The 23,367-nt window shown below is 38.5% G+C and overlaps 1 protein-coding gene across 8 annotated transcripts in view; it reads left to right on the plus strand.

Annotated features, from left to right (window-relative positions):
• ANKRD17 (ankyrin repeat domain 17) overlaps nucleotides 1-23,367 on the plus strand; it is a 131,211-nt gene that overhangs the window by 59,702 nt on the left and 48,142 nt on the right. For 7 of the 8 annotated variants that reach the window (XM_073340370.1, XM_073340374.1, XM_073340378.1 and 4 more), the window contains exons 2-10: nucleotides 2,798-2,951; nucleotides 4,728-4,884; nucleotides 9,315-9,462; nucleotides 9,783-9,930; nucleotides 13,353-13,586; nucleotides 16,468-16,562; nucleotides 21,314-21,551; nucleotides 22,120-22,311; nucleotides 22,706-22,815. In XM_073340370.1, the coding sequence (XP_073196471.1) occupies nucleotides 2,798-2,951; nucleotides 4,728-4,884; nucleotides 9,315-9,462; nucleotides 9,783-9,930; nucleotides 13,353-13,586; nucleotides 16,468-16,562; nucleotides 21,314-21,551; nucleotides 22,120-22,311; nucleotides 22,706-22,815 (1,476 nt within the window). Of the gene's footprint in view, nucleotides 1-2,797; nucleotides 2,952-4,727; nucleotides 4,885-9,314; nucleotides 9,463-9,782; nucleotides 9,931-13,352; nucleotides 13,587-16,467; nucleotides 16,563-21,313; nucleotides 21,552-22,119; nucleotides 22,312-22,705; nucleotides 22,816-23,367 lie in introns of those variants that run through there. The other variant, XM_073340377.1, reaches the window with a different exon arrangement.

Raw genomic sequence — 23,367 nt, forward strand, 5'->3', positions numbered from 1 at the left:
AGGTCATTAATAAAGACGCTAAATAACACGCATCCCTCCCAATTCAGTTTTTTTACAATGAAAGGAGTTAAAGTAGCTCTTGGACCACACACCATTGAGTAAAGGGCATTCATTCTCATGGGTAGCTTTATAGCAGGAAGTACAACGGTGGAGGAGTTGTTGGGAAGTAGAAATGAGGACCAGGCTGCGGGAGCCTCACTTCCTGAAAACAAATAGGAAGCTAACAGAAATTTATACATGTCTTATGAGTGATTTATAACAGAACAGTAGATCTGTGTGAAATTATTTGTGCAAGATATGTCACCTTTCCTGGAGTATTTGGCCTTTATATTTTGTAAAGAAAATTAAAGGTAATGGAAACCTGCAACCATGTGAGGGTATAACACAAGTTATTAATAAATCGGAGTTTAATTAAGTTTATGCCATACCTGCTTGTAACTTGTCTGTTAGAGTCGACTTCATTATTTTGTTTAAAAAAATCTGTGTAACCTGTCTTTAAAAAATGTCAGTAGGGACTATTTCCAGCCTATTTGAGGGCAGCAGCCAGAGTTTTTTTTTTTTTTTTTTTAAACCCTCAGACTATCCTCTATTTTTATGTGCTGGGCATAAAAATAGCTTTCATGAAATGATCTAGATTTAATCAGAAAGCGGGGGTGGGCGGAGTAGGCATCTAATGTCAAACTTTTAAATTTCAGACCATTTAAAACTTCAAAGCTTTTCTACCCAAATAGCTCTTTCCTCTGCAAAAGGTAACTGGGACACAGCATCCTGTTAAAGTCAGCCTGGTATTTTTCACTTTTGTGTCAACAAATCCAAGTATAGTCCAGATGTTCCAGTGCAGTGAATGTTTTTGGCTTTTAGAATTATGTTTCATTTGACTTTTGTAATAAAAAATCCATAACACATTCATTAAAGGCTGAAAATATAACGTGCATGGTCTGGACAGAGACTATGATGATATTTGTACCCCATTTGTCTTGGGTAAATGTAGTAGGCAGTACTTATGAGAGAAATACGTATTTATATGCATCTTCATAGGAGTAAGCTTAAGGTAGCAACCTTTTTAGTTTCAGTTCTGCATTACATTAAATTCAGTGAGTTACTTTGATCAGCAGCCATAAAGATACATTTTTAGGGATGATTTTTTTGTTTTATGTTTGTATAGGACCCAGCACAACAGTCCTTGAATAGTGTTCCTAGGCACTCCAGTAATACTTACTTTCTGTCTTTCTGTCTTATCTGGCAATCTGTTTCACTGATGCTTGTTTAAACCTAAACCTATTTTACTACCCCTAAACTAGTCTGGGGGCCAGCTTCTGTAAATATCATAAAAGGTAGTGCAAGTGCAAACCGGATTGTAGTGTTGCTTCTTTCAGAGTGCAGATATCTCCTGTGTAATGCATCTTATTAAAAAAAGAAATCTAATTGAGATCTATCCAAGCTATTTCCTAATATCAATATCATTAGAGTATTCATTGACCCTATAATCAAACAAAAGGGAAACAATGACTGAAAGTCAGAATAGTCTTTTACATAAATTAACAGAACACTTAAAGTGCTTTTAGAGGAAAAGTGTACTCACTTTGTACTTAAGTGTTTCCTCCATAATCTGTTAAAACGGTTGCAAAAAATTACTGTCTTTAATGAGGGAAAAACCCAATTTACCTGGATTGATTAGTGAAATTGAGCTGTTTTAGTTCACAATATGTACTGAAAAGAGCAGAAATCTCCATACAAAATAATGATTTTTGAGTGTTCAGCAGTGTTGTTCAAAACCTTTCAGCATCCCATCAATAAAACAGTAGGATTGTGCAGGTAGTCCACTCATGCTAAATAGGCTGTGCTCTATTTAGTAGAACCACCAGCAATTAAATGGTAATGCTGGCCCTCCAGTGATCATAATCAGGCTTCAGAGTTCTCACTCCAGTGGGATAAATAGTGACACTCACACTTAGTACAATTGTCTGGCACATTTGGACAACAGTTCGGTTTACATTATAAGGGCTACCATTGCAGTCAAAAGAGGTAAACCTCTCCTTTCTGATTTTTCCTCCCCAGAGGTTTTGAACACCTACGCTTCTCATAGAAGGAAGTGCTCAGTACCTCTGAAAACCAGACCATTTTTAGAAGTCATATTCCATTCTGTGTAACTGCAAAATCTGGGAGAAAACCTTACAACCTTGGAATTTGTGGTGTTGTTTTTTTCAATAACTACATATTCTTATCTGGGTATTAACCTTATTCCATTAGTTTGTTGCACTGTATAGCATACAGAACATTTCTGTCTTTTAAATATATAGCTTTCATATATCTCAGAAATATACACCAGCTTCTGTGGGAATTCATGACTAATGCTAGTTGTAGTTCTGCGGAGGTAAAGTCTAGTCTAAAATGTTACTTGATGTTTTTGTCTCCATGTAAATTTCTCCAGCATTTATACTTTGGTTCACAACTTTTAATGCTAATTAAGATTTAAGCCTAAAACAATTTAATGTAAAATGGCATCTGCTGGTTACCAATTGTAGAGCAATGTTTACAGTTTTTAATTTATGAAATAATTATGTAGAATTTTGAGAAGTGTTCAGGATTGGCTTAATTCTGCTTCCATGGAAGGAAAACTCCTAGTAACCTCAGAGGGAACAGAATTATGCCAATACAAGTGCTTCTGAAAATCTTATTTGTTAAGAGACAATCACTGCACCTTTTGATTTAAAAAAAAATGTATGAATGGACTTTAAAATTACAGAATTAAGGATTGGAATTTTATTAAGGCTAATGTGTTCTTTTTTCTTTCTAGGTGGAGTCATTCATTTTGGATCAGGATGATTTGGAAAATCCAATGTTGGAGACTGCTTCCAAATTGCTTTTGTCTAGTACTGCTGATGGTGCTGACTTGAGGACAGTAGACCCAGAAACCCAAGCTAGATTAGAAGCTTTACTAGAAGCTGCAGGTAAGTACTCATGTCTTTTAAGGGCTCAGTCCTGCAACCCTTACTCCTGAGACCATAATGGGTCTGCTTGCATAAGTACTAATCTTCATGTGTAAGTGTGACAGTCTTGGGGCTTAATTAATGCAGTGTGAACTTTAAGTGGTGTGAAAATTATTTTGCAGGGGGGATGGGACTAATTAAAATACATTCCTTTCCAAAAGTATTTGAAAGTGCAGGAAAAAGAAATGTCCTGATATCATTCTCTGACAACAGAACTCCACCTTATTTTATTTGTAATATATTTATATGATGCTAGTAAAGCTCAATTAATTTCCCCACCTCCCATTTCGGAATTATTTCCCACGTGCAAGGCCACACTTCAGACTGAGAGTGAGTGAAAGTACTCTGTCTGAATTATAGAGCTTGTGTTTTACTTTTGTTTCTGTAGTTGCCCTGGTTAAGACTCCACCTTTCTAGGTCTTTAACCATATCTTCTATATGGGCTTTATTTTATTTTATTTTTTAATGGAAAGGATGGCTACCCTCTTAGCTCTTCCCTGTGAAGGAAGTAGAAATCAGTGCCCACCATTTATCAGCCTCTTTTTTTCTGTAAGGTAGCTCTCCTGTAATAGAGTAGCCTCCAGTTCAGTTTTTCCTTTATTTTTATTTATGTTTGAGTTCCTTACCAAAATTATATTGCAAGCTTTAACAAACAAAATAGTCATCCCCAAAAGCTTAACATATCTACTTGCAAAGGTGGTGGTAAGCTTAACTTCTTAATGGGGTTGATTCATTGTGCTGTCAGGATCCAGGCAATGGGTCCCCACTGGTGGAAAATCCCCCCCTAGAACAGTGAGGCAAATACATTTGTCAGCAACCTCATCTCCACTGGGAAGAGAGAGAGCTGTTCAGTGCCGTTTAGAAAGTGAGTGGGGCTAGCCAGACAGGGTGTGAAACTAGTGTTCCAGGGAGAAGTGCTGATGGAGCACAAATCCTGAGCAGCCTCAACCACAGGGCTTCATGGAGTTCTGCCAGAACTTAGCTTCTCACTTCCTGAAACATATGTACTATTTTTAATAATTAGAACACTCATATTCACTTGGTATTGTTGGGTCTCAGATCAGAGTTGAAATTTTTCTTGAAAGCTTTATAGAAACCTGTACAACTGTTTGTCTTCCAGAGGTGGTACAGAAGAAAAATGCCTGTTTTATAAAGAAATGTTTAGGATACTAAAAAGAAATGACAGGTTTCAGAGTAACAGCCGTGTTAGTCTGTATTCACAAAAAGAAAAGGAGTACTTGTGGCACTTGAGACTAACCAATTTTTTTGAGCATAAGCTCAAGCTGTAGCTCACGAAAGCTTATGCTCAAATAAATTGGTTAGTCTCTAAGGTGCCACAAGTACTCCTTTTCTTTTTTTAAAAAGAAATGCTTAGTTTTAAAACTTGGAATGTGCAAATTGCCCACTGAGGTCTTGTTTTGAAATTCAGTTGGAAAAAAAACATTTACGGCATACAGTTTTCAGTAACTTAAAATCACTCACTGTTTGGTCTTTTAAGGGAGTCGTCACTTTTGTGCTGTCATCGTGAATGCAGTTATGTTACAGGATCATTGTTCAAATTGTCTAAAGTCATTTTAAAAAAACATAAATGTCCAGTGTACCTGAAATTTTCCCTATGCAATCAGTATTGGAATGGTTTCTGCTAACATATTGTATGGACTGAATTTACACTTTGTTTGTTACTTTTGTTTTCCTTTTTCGGTGTACGTATCCACTTTTCATAAATTGGAATGAAAGGAATAGGTAAATTATCCACCGCTGACGGTAAAGCATTTGCAGATCCCGAGGTGCTTCGTAGACTGACTTCCTCGGTCAGCTGTGCGTTGGATGAAGCTGCTGCTGCACTTACCCGAATGAGAGCGGAAAGCACAGCAAATGCAGGGCAGACGGACAAGTAAATAGATCTTTTGCATTTTTTTCCCTGCCACTTAAAACACATTCTTTATTGGTGTCTCCTTTCTTTCGCTATACAACAATGACATAGTTGTTGAGCTTGAACTGGCTTCAGATTGTCAATTCTGAGCATATACTTCGGGCTTTTTATTTAATCCATTTGGCACTAAGAGCTTTCCAGGTGGGAAATGCAAAATGCTTTTGCATGGGGTACTGGGAATTTATTGACATCAGTACTAAAAGCGTTAACGCATTCAAGGAAAATTCGTACTTCACTACCTTAGACATAATTTCAAATGTCAAACAAAATCTAGTAGGCTCTGAGCCTGCTATGGTAGTGTGCTTTCTTCTTCAAATTTCTTCAGGAGATGACTCCTGAAACTAGTGGAAGATTTTAAATATTTTTTCTAGTGCCCACTTCCTTATTTTTATTTATTTATTTTTAAAAAGAGTGGTTAATATAAATGGTGAAGTAGGGTTGAGGAACAAATAAGATCAAGATCCTTCTATGGCCTTTTTAAGTTAAGGGAGGAAGTTGTGGTCTTATGGTTAGGGCAATGGAGTGGGACTTGGGAAGTGACTTTGGATCTCTGCTCTGCCGTACTTTTTGTGGAACCTTGGACAGGTCTCTTAATCTGTCTCTGTCCCCAGACTTCTGCTTATATGTTACACCCCTGTCTCACACTTAGTCGTCTTTATTTAGAATACAGGCCCTTCAGGGTTGGGACTATGCTTTTGGGGTGTTTGTATATCTTTTAGCATGATGCAGCCATGGTGTTGGTTGCAGCCTCAAGGCGCTACTGTAATACATATACAATGGCAAAAAACTCAGCAGTGCCTCAGTATGCCCCGTTAACAAACATTACCTGTACTCTGCCAACCCCACAGGTTTTGAAATGTACAAGCTTTTCACCTCCTTTTAGGATCCATTCATTCTCACCCACAAGATTCTAACTAACACTGTTAAAGGACAAAAAGGGAGTTGTCACCTTCCCTCTAGCCCAGTGGTTCTCAAACTTTTGTACTGGTGACCCCTTTCACATAGGAAGCCTCTGAGTGCAACCCCCCCGCCTCCATAAATGAAAAACACTTTTTAATATATTTAATACCATTTAATACCATTATAAATGCTGGAGGCAAAGCGGGGTTTGGGGTAGAGGCTGACAGCTCACAACCCCCATGAAATAACCTTGCAACCGCCATGAGGGGTCCCGACCCCCAGTTTGAGAACCCGTGCTCTAGCAGCTTTGAGCAACGTCTCAATACGCACATAGATTGGCCCTTGAGATTCCAGAGCTTCCAGGTCCTCACATACACTCTCTCACACTAGGGTGTGTCTACACTGCAGTTAAAAACCCATAGCTGGTCCATGTCAGCTCACTCAGGCTCATGAGATTTGGGCTTAGAGGCTGTTTTATTGTGGTGTAGATGCTCGGGCTGGGGTCTTATTCCAGGGACCCAGGATCCTGGCCTCTTGCAGGCTATGCTGCCGTTACAGTCCTTTAGCCCAAGCCCTGTGAGCCCGAGTTAGCTGACACAGGCCAGCCACGAGTGTCTAATTACAGTGTAGACATACCCTTAGCCAACTTCTTAGAAAAACTCTCAAAGGTACAATTTAAGAACCATTTCGCAGCCTTTTGCACCTCTCTTATGCGTACTTCCTAGATATCTCAAATGTCCATTTTCGCAAAACCGTCATTAGAGCATTAGTTCTCTCATATTCCATCTCACAGCTGACAAGATCCTCAGTGATAAAAGCTGTATGTCCTGCTGCAGACACAACCTACACAATTCTGCAATGAAATTGCGGTACACTTGATCCTGAAGGTACACATGCAGCTCTTCCTTTTGCTCTTACACATTGACAGGTGCAAAATACAGATTTCCTTATGTCAGAATCACAGCTCTGTAACACGCCTCAAAGTATTCAACTCTGTTCCTCATATCACAAACACACCTTGACCAAGCAGGCTCAGTCACTGCCCCCATCTGACACTCTCCCCACACGGGAAAGTATACACATAGTTCCCATTGGCTACCCCCATCTCCAGAGGAATGGGGGGAAAGTGTGTGTTGAAATCCTGTGGGTGAGAATGGGTCCTAAAAGGAGGTGAAGAGCTTATATGTTTCAGCAACTGTGGGATAGGTAAAGTAAAGTTGTGTGTGTTAACATAGTGGAACACAGCTGAAAGAGGGCAGAGTTAAGATTGCCTGGGCAACCTTAACTGTGCATTTGCTGTTTTTTCAGAAGCTTGAGTTTTGCTCAACTCAGCATTCTGGAATGTGATATCATATCACCAAGTAACCTTAACTCTGCGTTAACGTAGTTTTTTTGCCATTGAATTTCCTGAGTTTTTTTTTAAGGAAGAGACGTGTGGTTGGTAGGAGTTAGTAGTCATTTAGGCAGTTATACATATCATGTCCTGCAGTTTGCATACCAACCCAGCCCCTCCCCACAATCAGCTGGGCCCCACCAGCCCTGCATCGGCACCTCCCCACAGTCATGCCTCTGATCCATTCAGTGTGGTTCCCCTGTCCAGCCTGTCCCCAGCTTGCAGTGCTGGGGTCTGGGTACAATAGTGAACACATCTACCTGAAGTCTTCACTTCCTGATATACAGACATTTCTGTTGACATTATTTCTCCCCCTCCTATAACTGGACTCATGTGTTGTGCCTGGAATGAAGGACAACTATGTTAGAATGGGATGGTGTTCCTGGTCATGTTTCTGAGGGTTGGAAGGTAGCAAGGCCAGCAAGAGAAATCGTACAGGGTTTCTGTTCCAAAATATTGACAGTTTTATGTTTTGAGAGAGAGATCCTGTGATCCCTGTCCAATAGATCCACCCCATCTCCAAGAAACAGTCAGGTGTCAGAGCTAGTAATGTGTCTGTGCCATACTGTATGCATTTTCCGGTCAGTCGTTTACCCTCCAATTTCCCGATTGAGGTTCTTCCAGTATTTACCTATAGCTTTCATATTGTTGTGGTAGCAATTATTCAGATGCCCAACCAAATCGGAGAAAACTCTGTCAGCTCCTGGAGACACATCTCTGTGGTCCAGATCTGCTTTTATTGATTGAATGTGGCGTATACCAGGAATAAAGCCCAGATATTTACTTTATATTACTTTATATTTACCCAGATAGATATTGCCTAAATGAATCACCACAGTGTTTGGTAGATGACAACCTCATCAGCAGGGATCGTAGTTTCCCATCATAAAAAAACCCAAAATTCTCTGATTTAAAAAAACATAAAAATCCGCATTTTTCTGTGATTTAAAATGAAACTCTGAACTTTAGTTTCCCTAGCCACATTTTACAGGGGGACCCTGTTTATCCAATCTATCTGGGACCAGGGCCAGATTGGATATGCAAAAATTCACATAATCCGGAGAATGGGCAAAGAACTTCAGCCCTGGGATGCCGAAGCTCTTTGCCCATTCTATGGATTGTCTGAATTTTTGCTTATCCGATTTGGCCCCAGTCCCAATTAAATTGGATAAACGAGGTTCCACTGTAGTTAATGTATGATTTCATTTTTTAAAAAAACGTAAAAACTAAAGATTTTCCATAAAAATTCATATTCTGTGTTTTTCCATGGCAAGCGGATTTCTAGGATCCCTGCTCATAAGTTACCAGATAGACACTGCAGAGTAGACAAAACATACCAGTGCAGGCCATCTCTTTCCACCCAAATCAGCCTTTTAGTGAGCAATCCCATATCATGGTGTGCTGGTTCCTCTCCTGCACATTTCTTCCTGCTTGCTTATCACCCAACCGTACTTCCCTTTCCCCCTTCACTCCTCACCCACCTGCCCCTCTTTCCCCCCCAAAAGTCCTCTGTCAGGCTCCCTCTCACCTGATATAACAAGAACTTTAGTTAGACTGGCTGCTAGCTATTCTGCCGTGTCCACAGTAAACCTCCCATAAAATGAAAACATTATAACAGAGACAACTTGTAGCAAACAATGTAAGTTATTAAATTTTTATTGCATGAATGTGTAAGGGTTCAGATTAGAAACATCAGTGGCAGGGTTCACCAGGGGCAATGGTCAGACCTATGACTGTACAGTGCTGCTGTTCCATCACCTAGATTTTCCCTTGTTTCTATTTATATATAGGAAGTTTGATAAACTAAAATGTGACATGATGGGCTTGAAAATGTTTGTACTGGATTCTGTTTTACCAGAGCTTAAAGTGGCAGAAGCACTAACTGCTCATGAGAGTTCTAATTTTTCAAATGATATATTGAAATACAGTATAAACCTTTTTCCTGTCACACTTTTCTTGTGTTGACTGCATCATGATGACAAGTCAGGTTTGTATTTGAAAAGAACATAGTACTTTTACTCTACTCACATAGGTATTTCTTTACTGCTTAAAGTGTAGTTAAAATTTCATTTTCTGAAGATGATGTTTACTTTCCTAGCCGCAGTTTGGCAGAAGCTTGTTCAGAAGGAGATGTAAATGCTGTGCGAAAGTTGCTGATTGAAGGAAGAAGTGTGAATGAACACACAGAAGAAGGGGAAAGTCTCCTTTGTTTAGCCTGCTCAGCTGGATACTATGAGCTTGCACAGGTTGGTTTCCAGTACTTTCTTTTACACAGTGTAGAAAGTACTGTCCTGGTGTATCACTATTCAGCCTTTGTCGTGGTACAGAGCCCAAGTAAAATTTCAGTTACTTCACTCTTCACTTATTTTCAACAGATAAAAACTCAGCTTCATTAGAAAAAATTTGCATTGCTAACAGGCACTTTGAATATATATAGCATTTGAAATAAGCTCTTACACGACACAATTTCACAAAACAGGATTGTATATAGAATGCAATTTTAAGCTCTATGACAATTTGGGCATTTGTCATCTTACAATAACACTTATTGTCTGTTCTGCCGAAGGTTCTTCTGGCAATGCATGCTAATGTAGAAGACCGAGGTATTAAAGGAGACATAACACCTTTAATGGCTGCTGCTAATGGCGGACACGTCAAAATTGTGAAGTTGCTGCTAGCTCATGGTGCTGACGTCAATGCACAGTCATCAACAGGTAATAAATGTGCCACAATGAACAGTGAATGTCTGAGAGTGTTCTGTCATGGAAACGCTTAGCTTTTTTGCATCTTTGTGCATCTGATGTCCTTCTGGTGAGGCAGTTGTTTGTTCCCCCCTCCACTGTGTTTGCCTGTTGCTTTCATATTTCTTGGAGAAATAAAAAAGATTGACTCCAGACATATGGTCTGTATCCCCAGTCTTAATCAAACAAGACGCTGAAGTTTACATCTGCCTTTTTCACTTTTGCAGTAGCTGTTACTCCATCTTCATTTGCAAGTGGTGATAAAGTTCATTCCTGCCCAAATAATAGACTATAGACCACAGTGTGTATTGTTCTAAACTTTGCAACATGTACTGGACTCATTGACAAACATGCTCACTAGCCATCAATCAGTGTGAATAATTGTCTGCCAGCTAGTCTGGATGCACTTTCTGTGATGAACAGTAGCAGGGGAAACTGGCAATCCAAGAGATGGAATGGTACTATGGGAATGAGAGCAAAAAAGATATAAAGGAGAGAACAGATTAAAAGATCATTAAGATCAAGGAAGTGAAGGGGGCAGAGACAGGATGCGCATGGGGGGAAGGAAGAGAAACAAAATTGTGGTCCTAACAAATAACGGTGTCCTATATCTCTTTGCCAGTTGTCTATTTGGAACATGAAGTTTTAGAGTCAAGATAAAATACACACGCACATACTTCATAATCCATTAGTGTGTCCTAATAAGACAACTAGTTGTCTCCTCCTATAAGAAATCTTTAAAAAACAAACAAAAAACCTTTGCTAAAAAACCCCTTTAAAATTGTGAGGCAGTACGGTTGAAAAAATACAAAAAATCCTGAATGAAACAACACATACCATGATTTTCACTTGCCTCATGTCCATTTCAGAGCAAGTGCACCTGTTTTTTTCCCCCTCCATGGTCCACCCAGAACATCCACTTTAGGCTTCTGGCTCCTAGCCATCAACTCACTTGGGCAGAAAGTTGCATCTCACTCTCTCCTGACCGGAGATTTCAAGATGGCATAGCTCCCTGCCTCACACTGAGATATCTCCAGCAAGCCAGTTTGCCTAAAAAGGCCAGCACTTGTGCTTTGCTTTCTCTGTTGCTCTCTCTCTGGACTATGACCAGAGCATTGCCCGCAGTTATAAGTTACTACACAGCTCCTTCTAAGTAAACACATTCATTCTTAAGTTAAGAGCATTACAGAGAAAACACTGAAACAATAAAAGAACCTACACGGATGCTAAAAAGCTTACCAGAGGTCACTCCCCGTCCAATATAGGGCTGTGATAGGCCTTAGTCCTTCAAAACCCACAACTGGTTTTTTCCTGTGATTACAAATGCTTTTGTCTTAGATCCAGAACAGAAACTGGGCAAATTAGTCATTTCTTTATATAGCCCAGGCCTTTGATCTTGGCCTCCTGTGCCTGGCAACCAGGAGACAATTACCTTCTTGTCTGAGTAACTTCAGAAGGCTGGGTATTTGCGTACCTGGATTTAGGAATTTGCATTAACCTCTTCCTTAGGGATTCCCCAGGAAATCCATTTATACTTATTGTCCCAAAAGTCCATACCTGTCTGGCACATTTTCAATATAGTTTTTTGAACTCCCAGGTCTCACATCTGTCACTTCTCTCCCCCCGGACCCCCAAGGTTACATACAATCTCAGTCCACAATAATGCGTAAACTTAATATAATGTCTTTCAAGGGTACTTTTGAGAAAATTGCCATATCTGTCACACCTTGAAAATCTCCAAAGGAGTTGTAAGTAGCAGAAATGTTGATAGTTTTCATGGGTTTGGGATCCATACCATGAGTTATGTGACTTCCTAAACCTTTAGAGCATTGCAGAAGCTATGGGTGAAATCCTGGCTTTGTTGAAGTTAAATGATAGCTCTCCTTTTGACTTAAATAAGAGCTGGATTCACCCTATAAATCTAGACTGTGGACAGCTGCAGTTGTGTGCCACTTGAGAGACTACAGCTTTATTATCATGAATACAAATTAGATTATAAGTGTTTGCTGTATTAAGCCGATAATGAAATTTGAAGTTCATCTGGAGACATACCTTTGCTATACATTTAACTTACCAACTGTTTTTATTTTAACATTTGGTGAGGCTTGGAAATCACTAGATATTTCTAATTGCATGAGCAATCTATGTTAAAAAAAAAGAAAAGAAAAGAAAAAGCATAGGCATAGTTCTTTGTGGCTATTGATCCATTTGACATTGTATAATCTTTTCCCTAAAGGTATGTAGATAATGATAGGTGTTTAAAACCCAAGTCAGTGAATAGTTTCAAAAGTGAAATTTCATTGAAAGAATGAAAGAAATGTGAGCACAGATCTATGAAGACAATGACATAGACTACATTATACTATTTTGAGCATAATTTGGATAGTTTGTTATTGACTACTTATTTGCTTTGTTGCAAATGATTGCTTGCTTGAATTCTGGCAGAGATTAATTGGACATGTGGTGATTGTGAGAAGTTTATTTTTAACTACTCTTTGCAGTTTCTTTTGCCAGATTTTTATTCATGTATAATTTGTTTCATTGCATAACTTCACAAATCGATAATTTTGTTTTTAATTTTGTATTTTAGAGAAACTACTTTTGGGTAACTGCAAGTGTCCTTGTCAGCCCTGAAGTAGAGTGTTAACTACTGAAGTCTTGGTTATGAGTTGTTTTACAAATATGTTGCTTTCAACAAACTATTAATAAATATTAGAAGAATAGGAAATTTTTTCGTTACCAAATAGCTGTCAGAAAGTAGAGTAGCAGTATCATTCCCGTTTAAAAAAAATAAAAATAAAAAGGGGTGTTGCGGGGGGGAGGAATGCTCATGTTGTCTGTGATTCATAAAAGAATGAAAGTATATTTAATGAAAATATGCTGATTCCAGCTCTGGGTACTAAAAATTAACTCTTTGGGATTAAGTCTTGAAATCATCTTATCCAAGGCAGTTCACTCCACTCCTTACTTGATCTAACATCAGCTTTCCTTTGTGCAGAGTAGTATCACTACACTGAAACTGAAAATAACACATTCTTCACACCTCCCATTAAATTATCAGTGTGGAGATGAGTCATGCCAGAGGTTGCAGATTTACGTGGAGAAAAATGGGGGTGATTTCATTTCCCCCTCCCAAATCGGGTCATTAGACACCATTTATAGTTCAGGGTTTTAGTCTGTTAGCATTGGTGTACGTGTGAAAAGTTGTTTTGTTTTTAATTGTACTGTTTCTTGAGCCATAACCTGAAAATTTTATAAACATTTTTAAAATATCAGACTTAATATTAAGTATTGAAATGAGTCTAGGGGTAAGTGGGATGTAGAAACAATTCCTGTTGCCAGAACAAAATGTCTGAATAACTTCTGTTTTTGTTTCTTCTCTCTTCTGGTACTAGGCAACACAGCACTTACCTACGCCTGTGCTGGGGGCTATGTAGATGTTGTGAAGGTACTTCTGGAATCCGGCGCTAGCATTGAGGACCACAATGAAAATGGTCACACTCCACTTATGGAAGCAGGAAGTGCTGGACATGTGGAAGTAGCCAGAGTGCTGTTAGAAAACGGAGCAGGAATCAATACACATTCCAATGAATTTAAGGAGAGTGCACTTACATTGGCTTGTTACAAAGGTGCAGTATCAGTATTAAAGCCTTTACTTTTTTTGTAGAAGTTTTCCTAAAACACCTTACTTTCCTTAACAAGCCTTAGTATTCAACATTAAAATATATTAATTACAATGTTACAGATAGGTATAGATTTTGCAATTTATTAAGGACCAGAGTCTGATCCCTTAACCCTGGTTTAGTACCTTGCATTAAAATCAGTGGGGCCACTTATGGAGTGAGATGCTATTCAATGTAAGTGTATCGGAATCTGGTCCTTATCTTATATCTCTTATTTACATGAGGTTTTAAATCCTGTTATGTCAGTAAAATAACCAGAAAAAGTGCAAACTTTCATGAAGAAATGCAGTGAACTGAAAAATCAGTGGAATGATTTATTTACTGCGCACTACAAAAAAAAGTATCTAGCTTCTGAAAATAAGCTGCTTGTTGAACAAAATATGAAAAACATTTCTACAAGTGCTTGAAGATTAAGCCCTTATTTGGAGAAAATGATATTGGGGAACCAAAATATTTTGTAATAGTTTATTATAATTGCTCTAGACAAAGTCCACTATTATAATTCAGGTTTCAGAGTAGCAGCCGTGTTAGTCTATATCCACAAAAAGAGCAGGAGTACTTGTGGCACCTTAGAGACTAACAAATTGATTTGAGCATAAGCTTTCGTGAGCTTGCTCAAATAAATGTGTTAGTCTCTAAGGTGCCACAAGTACTCCTTTTCTTATTATAATTCAGTGAAACAGGTAGAAAAGAGCATGAATAATACCTTTATGTATAGTGCTTTTAATTTGTAGATTTTAAGGTGCTTTACACAGGTCAGTATAGTTTCCCCATCTGTGAAATAGGGGTAATAAAGCCACAGAGGGGAAGTAACTTGTCGAGGCCAGTGGCACAGCCAGGAAGAGAACTCGGGTCTTCTGAGTCCCATTCCAGTGCCTTATCCACTAGAGAACACTGCCTCCCTTTTAGGCAACTGTCTATCTTAGACCACCCAGACCCATGGAATGCAAGTCTTGTTTACTTCTGTTAGAAGGCCACATCTGTTAAATGAACTAATTTGTCCCTCAAATGGTTACTTAAGGCAGGTTTCACTCAAATAGTTATTATGATGGATCTGTGCTTTCCATTTAGTGTCCGGTCTGTAGTCTACATACTTAAGTAGCTACATCAGCATAGTAGCTGAGCACTGAGGTATTTGGGTGATCATAAATTTTGTTCTAATATTCTTGATTACATTTTTCTGATTGTTCCTGTTGCACTGTTCTATTACCCTAGGTATTGGGATGTGGTTTTTGATGGTCTTTAGAAAAGAGTAAGTAGTAATGGAGTCTTCTGAAAATGAATTATAACAGAGCAATATGATTGGATTTTGAATCCTGATCTGTGAGCTTTGGAAGCAGAGTAAAAAGCAAACCGCGCAAGTTTGTACTTACACAGCTCCTCACTCTTTTGCATAGGAAAGAACTTGGAGTTCAAGTTGACTGTGTTCAAAGTGCTCCTTCAGTCTTGTATTCCTTTCTTTCTTGGAGGTTCTGATCTCTTTTTGGCTTTCTAATTTGCTTCCAGATCTCGTGTCTGAGGCTTGAAAACCTGAGTGTGACAATGTTGTTATCACTATTTTTTGTTGCTGTCTTGGCTTGCAGGATTCTTTCCCCCCCACCCCTCAACTCCGTGACTAAAAAGTTGAAAATGGATTGTGGTACAGGTACAGGCCCAGCTGTGCCTTTGGACCCCTCTCTGGTCTCTGAGCGAGCCCTCTTCAGGTGTTAGGCCTCTTGTTTCGCCTCTCCTGGGGCGGAATCCCTCAATTCTCCCACTCTTATAAAAGGTCATGGGCTACTGCCTATTGTATAGCAATTGTGATTTCCTAGCAAGTCAGACTGGGCTCAGCCCCTGCAAGTCTTCCCTTTGGGGTCACTGGTACATAGATTGACAAGACTGCTTTCTTAAAACAAAATATTGTTTAATCTTTAACAGTAGGAACACAGAAACATTAGAGGATTTTGAAAACGGTTTATACACATCTGTCACCCATGGATTACCATCCCCTGGAAACCAGGAAGGCCCAACCATTCCAAACCCCCTCCGGAGGGCCTGTATGTGTGTCAGCCTGTTCCTTTCCTACAGGCCCAAACAACTGTGTCCCTCCTTCTGGAGAATGAGTTAATTGCTAGTGTCCCTTTGAACTTTATGCTCCCAGCCTTGGCAAAACAGCTGTGTACTTCGGCTGGAGCTGGAAAGTAGCCATCTGCTCAGATAATCTCAGGTATTTTCTCTTAACTTGTTGACCTATTTACCAGGAGGTTATTCATCTAGAGACATTGTGCTGCCTTTCTGCTGGTTTCCTAAGACCCTGCTATTAAACTAAATCCACCTGTGCATACAGTGAATTAATCCTATACAGTCATACAATAAATATTTCTATACACCGGTCATATACAGTATTCATAAATAAATGGACAGCAGCCTTTCACAACATGCTTACAATTAAAGTTAGGATTAAACCAGTTAGTCTAGTATTCTTTCTGAACAGTATCTGAAGTCCCTATAAAGTGATATGAAATTTGTGCAATTAATTGAACATTCTTGTAGCATATCACACGGAATAGTGCACTTGTACACTATTTTAGTGATTGGATAATGTAGGCTATGATGTTTGCAGTAAAAGTCTGATTTTTACCCTTGCTAAAAATATGGGAGGTGGAAGTGATGATTTCCAAAGTAATTTTCTTTGTTTATGGTATTGTAACTGAGTCCTGCGTTGTTTAACTAGATGTGTTAAAACCTTTCTGCTGTGTTTCAGTCTATGAACACACACACAAAACAGAAGAATGTGACTTGTTGAACAGGTTTTGAGGTTTTTATTAATTATGTATTTTCAATTTAGGCCATTTAGAAATGGTGAGGTTTCTTCTGGAGGCAGGTGCAGACCAGGAGCATAAAACAGATGAAATGCACACTGCTTTAATGGAAGCTTGTATGGTAAGAAACAAATACATTGCTGTAGCATGGAAGCATATTTAGCGTTTCTCCAGTTGCTGGAGAAGATCCACAAACCAACGATCCTCTTGTCTATTTGGTACACAATCTAATTTAAATTATATATGCCCATTCTTTGTGTCTCATTATTTTTATCTCTCCCCATACTCAAAAGAGGGTAAAGAAAACATGGTTTAAGACAATACTTCTCTAAAGCAGAATGATCTAAATTAGCACTCATTTTATGCTTCACAAGAATCATATTTTGTACTGGGTGACACTTTTGACTGCTATGCTAGCACATGTTTGGCCATGTTCCAATAAAAATTTTTAGAATTTGGTTATTTCTGAGGCCTGCACAAAGAAGTCTTGAAATAAGTGAGTAGTATTTTACTACACTTGAGTCACCAGCTCATATCTTAACTACAATCACTCTGGCTTGAAAGAAGAGCTTTGAACTTCAAGGTAACCTTCAAATCTTCTCACAGGAATCCCTAAACTGTAACAATATCAAATGAATGCTCCCAGTGGTCACATTAAAATGTGCATTTAGCAGATAACTTTAAAATGTACATGTTTTTACCTTCTAAACTTATAGGCTGAATGCTTGTCTTTGCCTGGTTACTGGAGGCATTCAGCACATGCTATTGCAGTTCGGGGAAGCTCGTTCAAAAAAATAAAACAAAACTTGCCATGTGTAGACTTTCCATTTCCCATGTGTTCCTCTTCCAGCTTCTTTTACAAAAAGTGTTGCTCTAGATCACATGACTTCATAGCCATTTAAAAATCTGTAATGATGATGATAGGGGAGATCTTAGAGGTGGCTACAGCCCTTCAAAGTTAGTTTAATTAAAAAAAGAAATGATATGTGGGTGATCATCCATTTCACGCTGTATTTCATTTTAGTCAATTTTTTTGGCAAGAGCTACAATCGTCTATCATCCAAGTGATAGCAATGAAAGTCATATCTCACACAGGCTTGGTCTAACTTACTGTTCAGTTCCTATGGTTTTAGTTTGTTGACTTGTGACCCATACAATTCGCAATATTAATTGTTCAGCTGCCTCTGTCCAAGAGAAGATTATCATTCTATCCCTCAAGCTTCATTTTTGTCCATGCTGGAGTCTGAAGATTTTGAGTCTCTTGCATGACAGTTTAGGAAAGCTGTTTGTCAGCATATAATTCATATTAATAATAATATTGGTTATTTATCCCATTCACCGTGTAAGATATTGATGGATTTATTTGAATTCTTTCACTTTTGATTAAATTTAGAGTAGCTATCCAGGCAGGTTTAGTTCCAGCAAATCTGGGTCTTTTTCAGAATCTTTCCATTTAGTTATCCTGTTGCAACACCAAAGATTCAGTGTGTAATATTCAGCATGCACCTCACCTATCCCAAGTCTAATGACATGTAAGCTGCAGGAATTTAGTCCCCTAGAGTGATGGGTGTGTGCAGATACGCATAATAACTCTGTACACGGAAGGCGTTATTGGAATGTTGTATCAAGGTTTCCTACTAAATAATAAGAAGGAAACAATTGCTTGTGACTGTTTTCCCCTCCCTTTTCCCGAAATTATAGCAGTTTTCTTTTCTTTGTGCTGTATCATGACTCTCCATTCCCTCTTAAACAGAGAAACTGAAAAAAATTTCCAATAAATTTTTTGAGTTTTGTTGTGTTATTCACATGCAAATGAAGAACAGAATCAAAGCAGAGAAAGTATAGCTTAACTTTTGCTAGATGCTGAAGTTTAACTTCCTTGCCCATTCTGATGATGTTAGTTACTTATCTCTTTGAATTTGTCCACTGGCTCCTCCTCTGTTACATCAAATTCAAGCTTCTTATCTTCTTGAAAACTTGGTATAACTAAATAAGCTTTATATAGCCATTCCAGCTTATGAAGTCTTGTCTCTCTTAACATTGCACCCCCCCAGCCTACTAGCCTCCTGTCCTGTGCTGAATGGTTTTGTTAGTTTCTGACATAAATATCTCCATGCCTTTTCTAGGCTGCCCTTCTGCAAAGGGAATTTTCCTGAACTCATTCTCAAGGGCCTTACTCCTCTCTACTGTTATGTCCCTTTCAAAGACCCAGTTCTAGTATGAATGTACTTTAAATACTTCCCCGCCCCCCCCCCCCCTTTTTTTTAACATATTGTGTATTTTCCATCCCTGATTAGTCTCTGTTCATCCTTAGATTGTGAACTCCTTGGACAGGAACTGATCTTGTCTATTGGAAAGCAACTAGCATGTAAAGTGGGGGCAGGGGTGTGTGTGTGTGTGTGTGTGTGTGTTGTAAATAATATGTGTGTGCTTGATGTAAGAAATCCTTTCACATTATAAACCTGTTTCACATTATAAACCTGTCTGAAGATGATTGTAAAATGATGCCCCTAATCCTTATTGAAGTCTTAGTTTAGTCTTCCCTTTCCTGAAATAAATATAAAGACTACAAATCTGGGTGGTATTATATCTACTTAAGCGATTTTGCAAGTGATTGAACTGAGGAGTGGGTGCTAAAATTTTTTAATTAATTTCTAGAAGGCTCGAAGGATGTAGGCAGTTCATTTTTGTTTTTGAGATACTGATGCTAAATATTGAGAAGCCAGAGCAATTAGATGGATGCTTGCTGTGTGATTTCACATAAAAATGAAAAATAATAAAATGAGTAATAGACCCCCCCGCAGTGTAGACCAGGCCTTAGATAAGTTTATTGTATAGCAAGAAACTTACAAAATATGACAAAAAAGACAAAATATGCTGTCTGGCTAAGCAAAAATCTGATAACCTTCCTGCTAAAGGTTCACTTATTGAAAGGTCTTACTTCACATTTAGAAATGGGTATATTATGTATGGTTTTCCTGAATGATTTATAGTAACTAAGGCAGCTAATATCTGTCAAGACGCCAGCCTATAAATTAAAGGTAAAGCCAAAAGGGCATCAGTGACAAGGAGTGGATTTCCGAAGGCATACAGTCCTTTCCAGTTCTGTATATAGTAAGCCACAAAAATGGACCATATCCCCCTGTGAGTTTAGGAGAACAGCTGATAGAAGTAGAGGTGGTTTCTGTGGTGTCACTTCGCTTTTTTTTTTTTAAACTAGCACCCCATTTCCACCACACTCATGCTTTCTTCTGAAAAAATGGACATGTGTGGCTAGCTCAAATGCCTGAGGATTTGTGTTGGTGGGTGGTTGCTTGCCTCTGTCTGATTCTTACCTCTCTTGGAACTGAATTCCAAGAGGCCTCAGAAGGAGGGATGCAGCTTCTCAAATTGAGAATTTTTTTTCCCTGCATTCTTCTGGAACTAAATTTCCTCTGTCATTGAGAATAAATATCCATGTCACACTTGTCCCAAATGGTCTGCTTTTAAGGGAGAAAAAAATCACTTCAGAGACTGCATTTTGGTATTTACTATTTTGACCATCAAGATAGCAACTAAGGGGCTGGCGGGGGGAAAAATTGATATGTTTTACTGCATATGATGTATAAGGGAATGTCTGCGTGGGTGTTTTTTTTTTTTTTCTTTTTTTTTTCTTTTTTTTAACCTGGTTAAAATTTCAGGTCCTGTCATGCCTGATAGACTGAGTGGATATCTAGTGAAATGACATCACAAGAGCCAAGATAATGCAAGCTGAGTGACTGAGGAGTAGTGATTTTTAATCCCTGTTCTAATTTTTTTTTAGATTGATTGAATGAATGAATGAATGTCTGGCATTTTGGAGAAAGGGAATTTTTTAAGGATAAAACACCTCTGCCCCTTTAAGATGAGAGCTTAGTGACATACATCTTGAGACCCCAACAAATCTTTCAGCAAAACCTGGGAGGACCAGACATTATATTCCTCATATATCTTAAATTTTTTAAATTAAACAATAAAATACACACTTCCATGTCTTCTTTATATAACATATATAAAAAAGAGCACCCAAGTTCAACTTTATCCACTGGAAAGATGACTAAAAATGTCTTACAGTAGCTTAGGAAGAAGCAAGAATTTTTTTTACTCAGTGTGCAGCAGGTTGTATTATAGTAATTTTATGGTGAAATTTATGATAGTGTCTGTTTCTTTCCGTGAAGGGGCTTGTTTGGCTAATACGATGAATATTTTGACAGAAAAGTAAACTTTTTTTATGATGGGATCAGAATTTCATTAGAATCTTGATAACTTGTTTCTTATTTTTATTTAATTTTTTTATAATTCATAAGGTACTAGTAAATTCTGTGCGAATTAAGTCAAAGTTAATGAATCCTCATTACCACACTTCTGTATTGAATTGTTACTAAAAAGTTGGGTGAAGAAAACCTTTTTTGTTTGAATTAGTGTAGTTTAGTGAAGTTCTATAGATGTCAACATGTTTTTTTTAAAACATTCATATGCTGTATTAAGTTCACCAATTTGTGAACCACACATTTAACTTTTGGGGGGCTATATAATGTAGCAATATGTCTACATTTGAGGCTTTGAGAATGCTTGAAAATACTTCAGGTTTGATCTTGCTCCCATCTTAACTCACTTAATCTGTTTTAGCTATTTGGATTTTCAAAAATGTCAAAGGGTGTTAGAAGACCATTGAAATTCAGTGGGATTTGTGTACATAGACTCTGTTGTAAATCCCAACCACAAAGTGCATTGGGTCTGAATGAAGTATACATAAACTGAAGTATGATCTTTAAGCCAAGTTCTGGTTGTCAGGGCAAAACTTGTGTTGCCTGTATTTGTGCTTTGTTCATCTTATGTTTTTTGCATTCTTAGGATGGCCATGTGGAAGTTGCTAGGTTACTTCTTGACAGTGGTGCTCAAGTGAACATGCCTGCTGACTCTTTTGAGTCTCCATTAACGTTGGCAGCCTGTGGTGGACATGTAGAGCTGGCAGCATTATTAATTGAACGTGGGGCTAACTTGGAGGAGGTAAATGATGAAGGATATACACCACTAATGGAAGCAGCCAGAGAAGGTCATGAAGAGATGGTGGCATTATTGTTAGGTCAAGGTAACTATAACTGTGTGTCTACTCAGTAGGTTTGAAAATACTATATGGGCATCTAGAAATATGAATATCAATGTATAATTTACAAAACTAGTTACAGTGCTATTTTTTTCAGTCTTTTCCTATTCAAATAGTCTTTCTTCCAGATGCAACATCCTGACCTTTTTAACAAGAAATAATCCTCAAATAAATTCAGATTAATCAGTGAGAAGTAAATGAGCAACTGGTAATCTGAAAATGCGTTTTACAGAATAGCTTTACATACTGATTAACCAATATATATAATTTAGGTTCTTCAAGTTGGCCTCTGCATAGATCCACTTGGGGAATATGCTTCTGGAATCTTACAGAAAAAAGAGTGCTCACTGAGATCACGTGAGCAATCCCTGCTAGTCAGAGACAGTTGTAATTATGTGGATCTCAAATAATTTCAGGAGTTTTCTTTGAAACAGAGTAGTCAAATCAGCTTTACATTTTACATGTCTTTCATTAAAGAAATTAACTTTTTAATATTTGTTTCAGTAACTAACTTGATCTTGGTGGTGGGGGGTTTGTTTCTTGTTTTTGGAAGGAGCAAACATCAATGCTCAAACAGAAGAGACTCAGGAAACTGCCTTAACTTTAGCTTGCTGTGGAGGTTTTCTGGAAGTTGCTGATTTTCTTATTAAGGCAGGAGCTGATATAGAGCTTGGATGTTCCACACCTCTAATGGAAGCTGCTCAAGAGGGTCATTTGGAGCTCGTTAAATATTTACTAGCTGCAGGTATGGAGTCATTTTTTGTTCTGCTTAGTTGGGTTCTACAGGTTTGTTTACTTGAATAGGGTACCTGTGCCCATGTTGATAAACCTTCATTAGCAGCGTTATGAAGTTAAACTCTGCAGTGATTTATGTAACTGTTCTAGACTATTTAATATTTTGGATATAGGTTTACCGCTGGAGAGTAATAAGTAGCTCAAACTTCAGTTCTGAGGGGACTTGTGTCTTTCGTGACTCATTTCGGAGTATGGCTGATAAAATCTTTAAAGGAATATTTTAATCAACTTTTGATTGAATGGTAAAAAAGCGGTTTACAATCTGTTCCGTTAGGAGCGTAGAGACTTGGATATTTTTAGACGATTGTTTTAAAGCTTACATGTTCATTAATGCTGCTTTTCAGGGGCTAATGCGCACGCAACAACAGCCACAGGTGACACAGCACTGACATACGCATGTGAAAATGGCCATACTGATGTAGCAGATGTCTTACTTCAGGCAGGTGCAGATTTGGTAAGGAATTAGATGATGGTTTTAAATCAGAAATAAAAAAAATATAATGAGCACTGAATGTTAATTGCTGAAAACTTGTTTTTTTAAATTCTCCCTGTCATTTTACTTTAAATATGTTATCCAAATGCAGTTTTGTGTAGCTTGTTGACCCTGTGGGAATTAGTGATTCTTCTCCCCAGTTTGATGTAAAATGATTATTTCATTATCTAAAAGCAATTCTCAAAATGCTTTAGTCCAGTGGTCACCAACCTGTCAATCGTAATTGACTGGTTGATCCTGGAGCCTCTGCCAGTCAAGTGCAATCTCTGGGCCACTAGAAGTCCAGCGGGGCTCAAGCAGGCTGCCTGCCTGCCGTGGCCCCACACTGCTCCTGGAAGTGGCTGGCTGCTAGCACATCTCTGTGGCCCCTGGGATTCCTGGCCAAAGCATGGAGACCTGCTGCCCCTATCGCCCCCAGGGGCCGCGGAGATGTGCCAGCAGCCAGCTGCTTCCGAGGAGTGGCGTGGGGCCTGAGCACCGCTGTACCGCTGGCCGGGAACTGCCTGTGGTAAG

Source organism: Lepidochelys kempii, chromosome 4 (genome assembly GCF_965140265.1).
Source record: "Lepidochelys kempii isolate rLepKem1 chromosome 4, rLepKem1.hap2, whole genome shotgun sequence".
Lineage (NCBI taxonomy): Eukaryota > Metazoa > Chordata > Testudines > Cheloniidae > Lepidochelys > Lepidochelys kempii.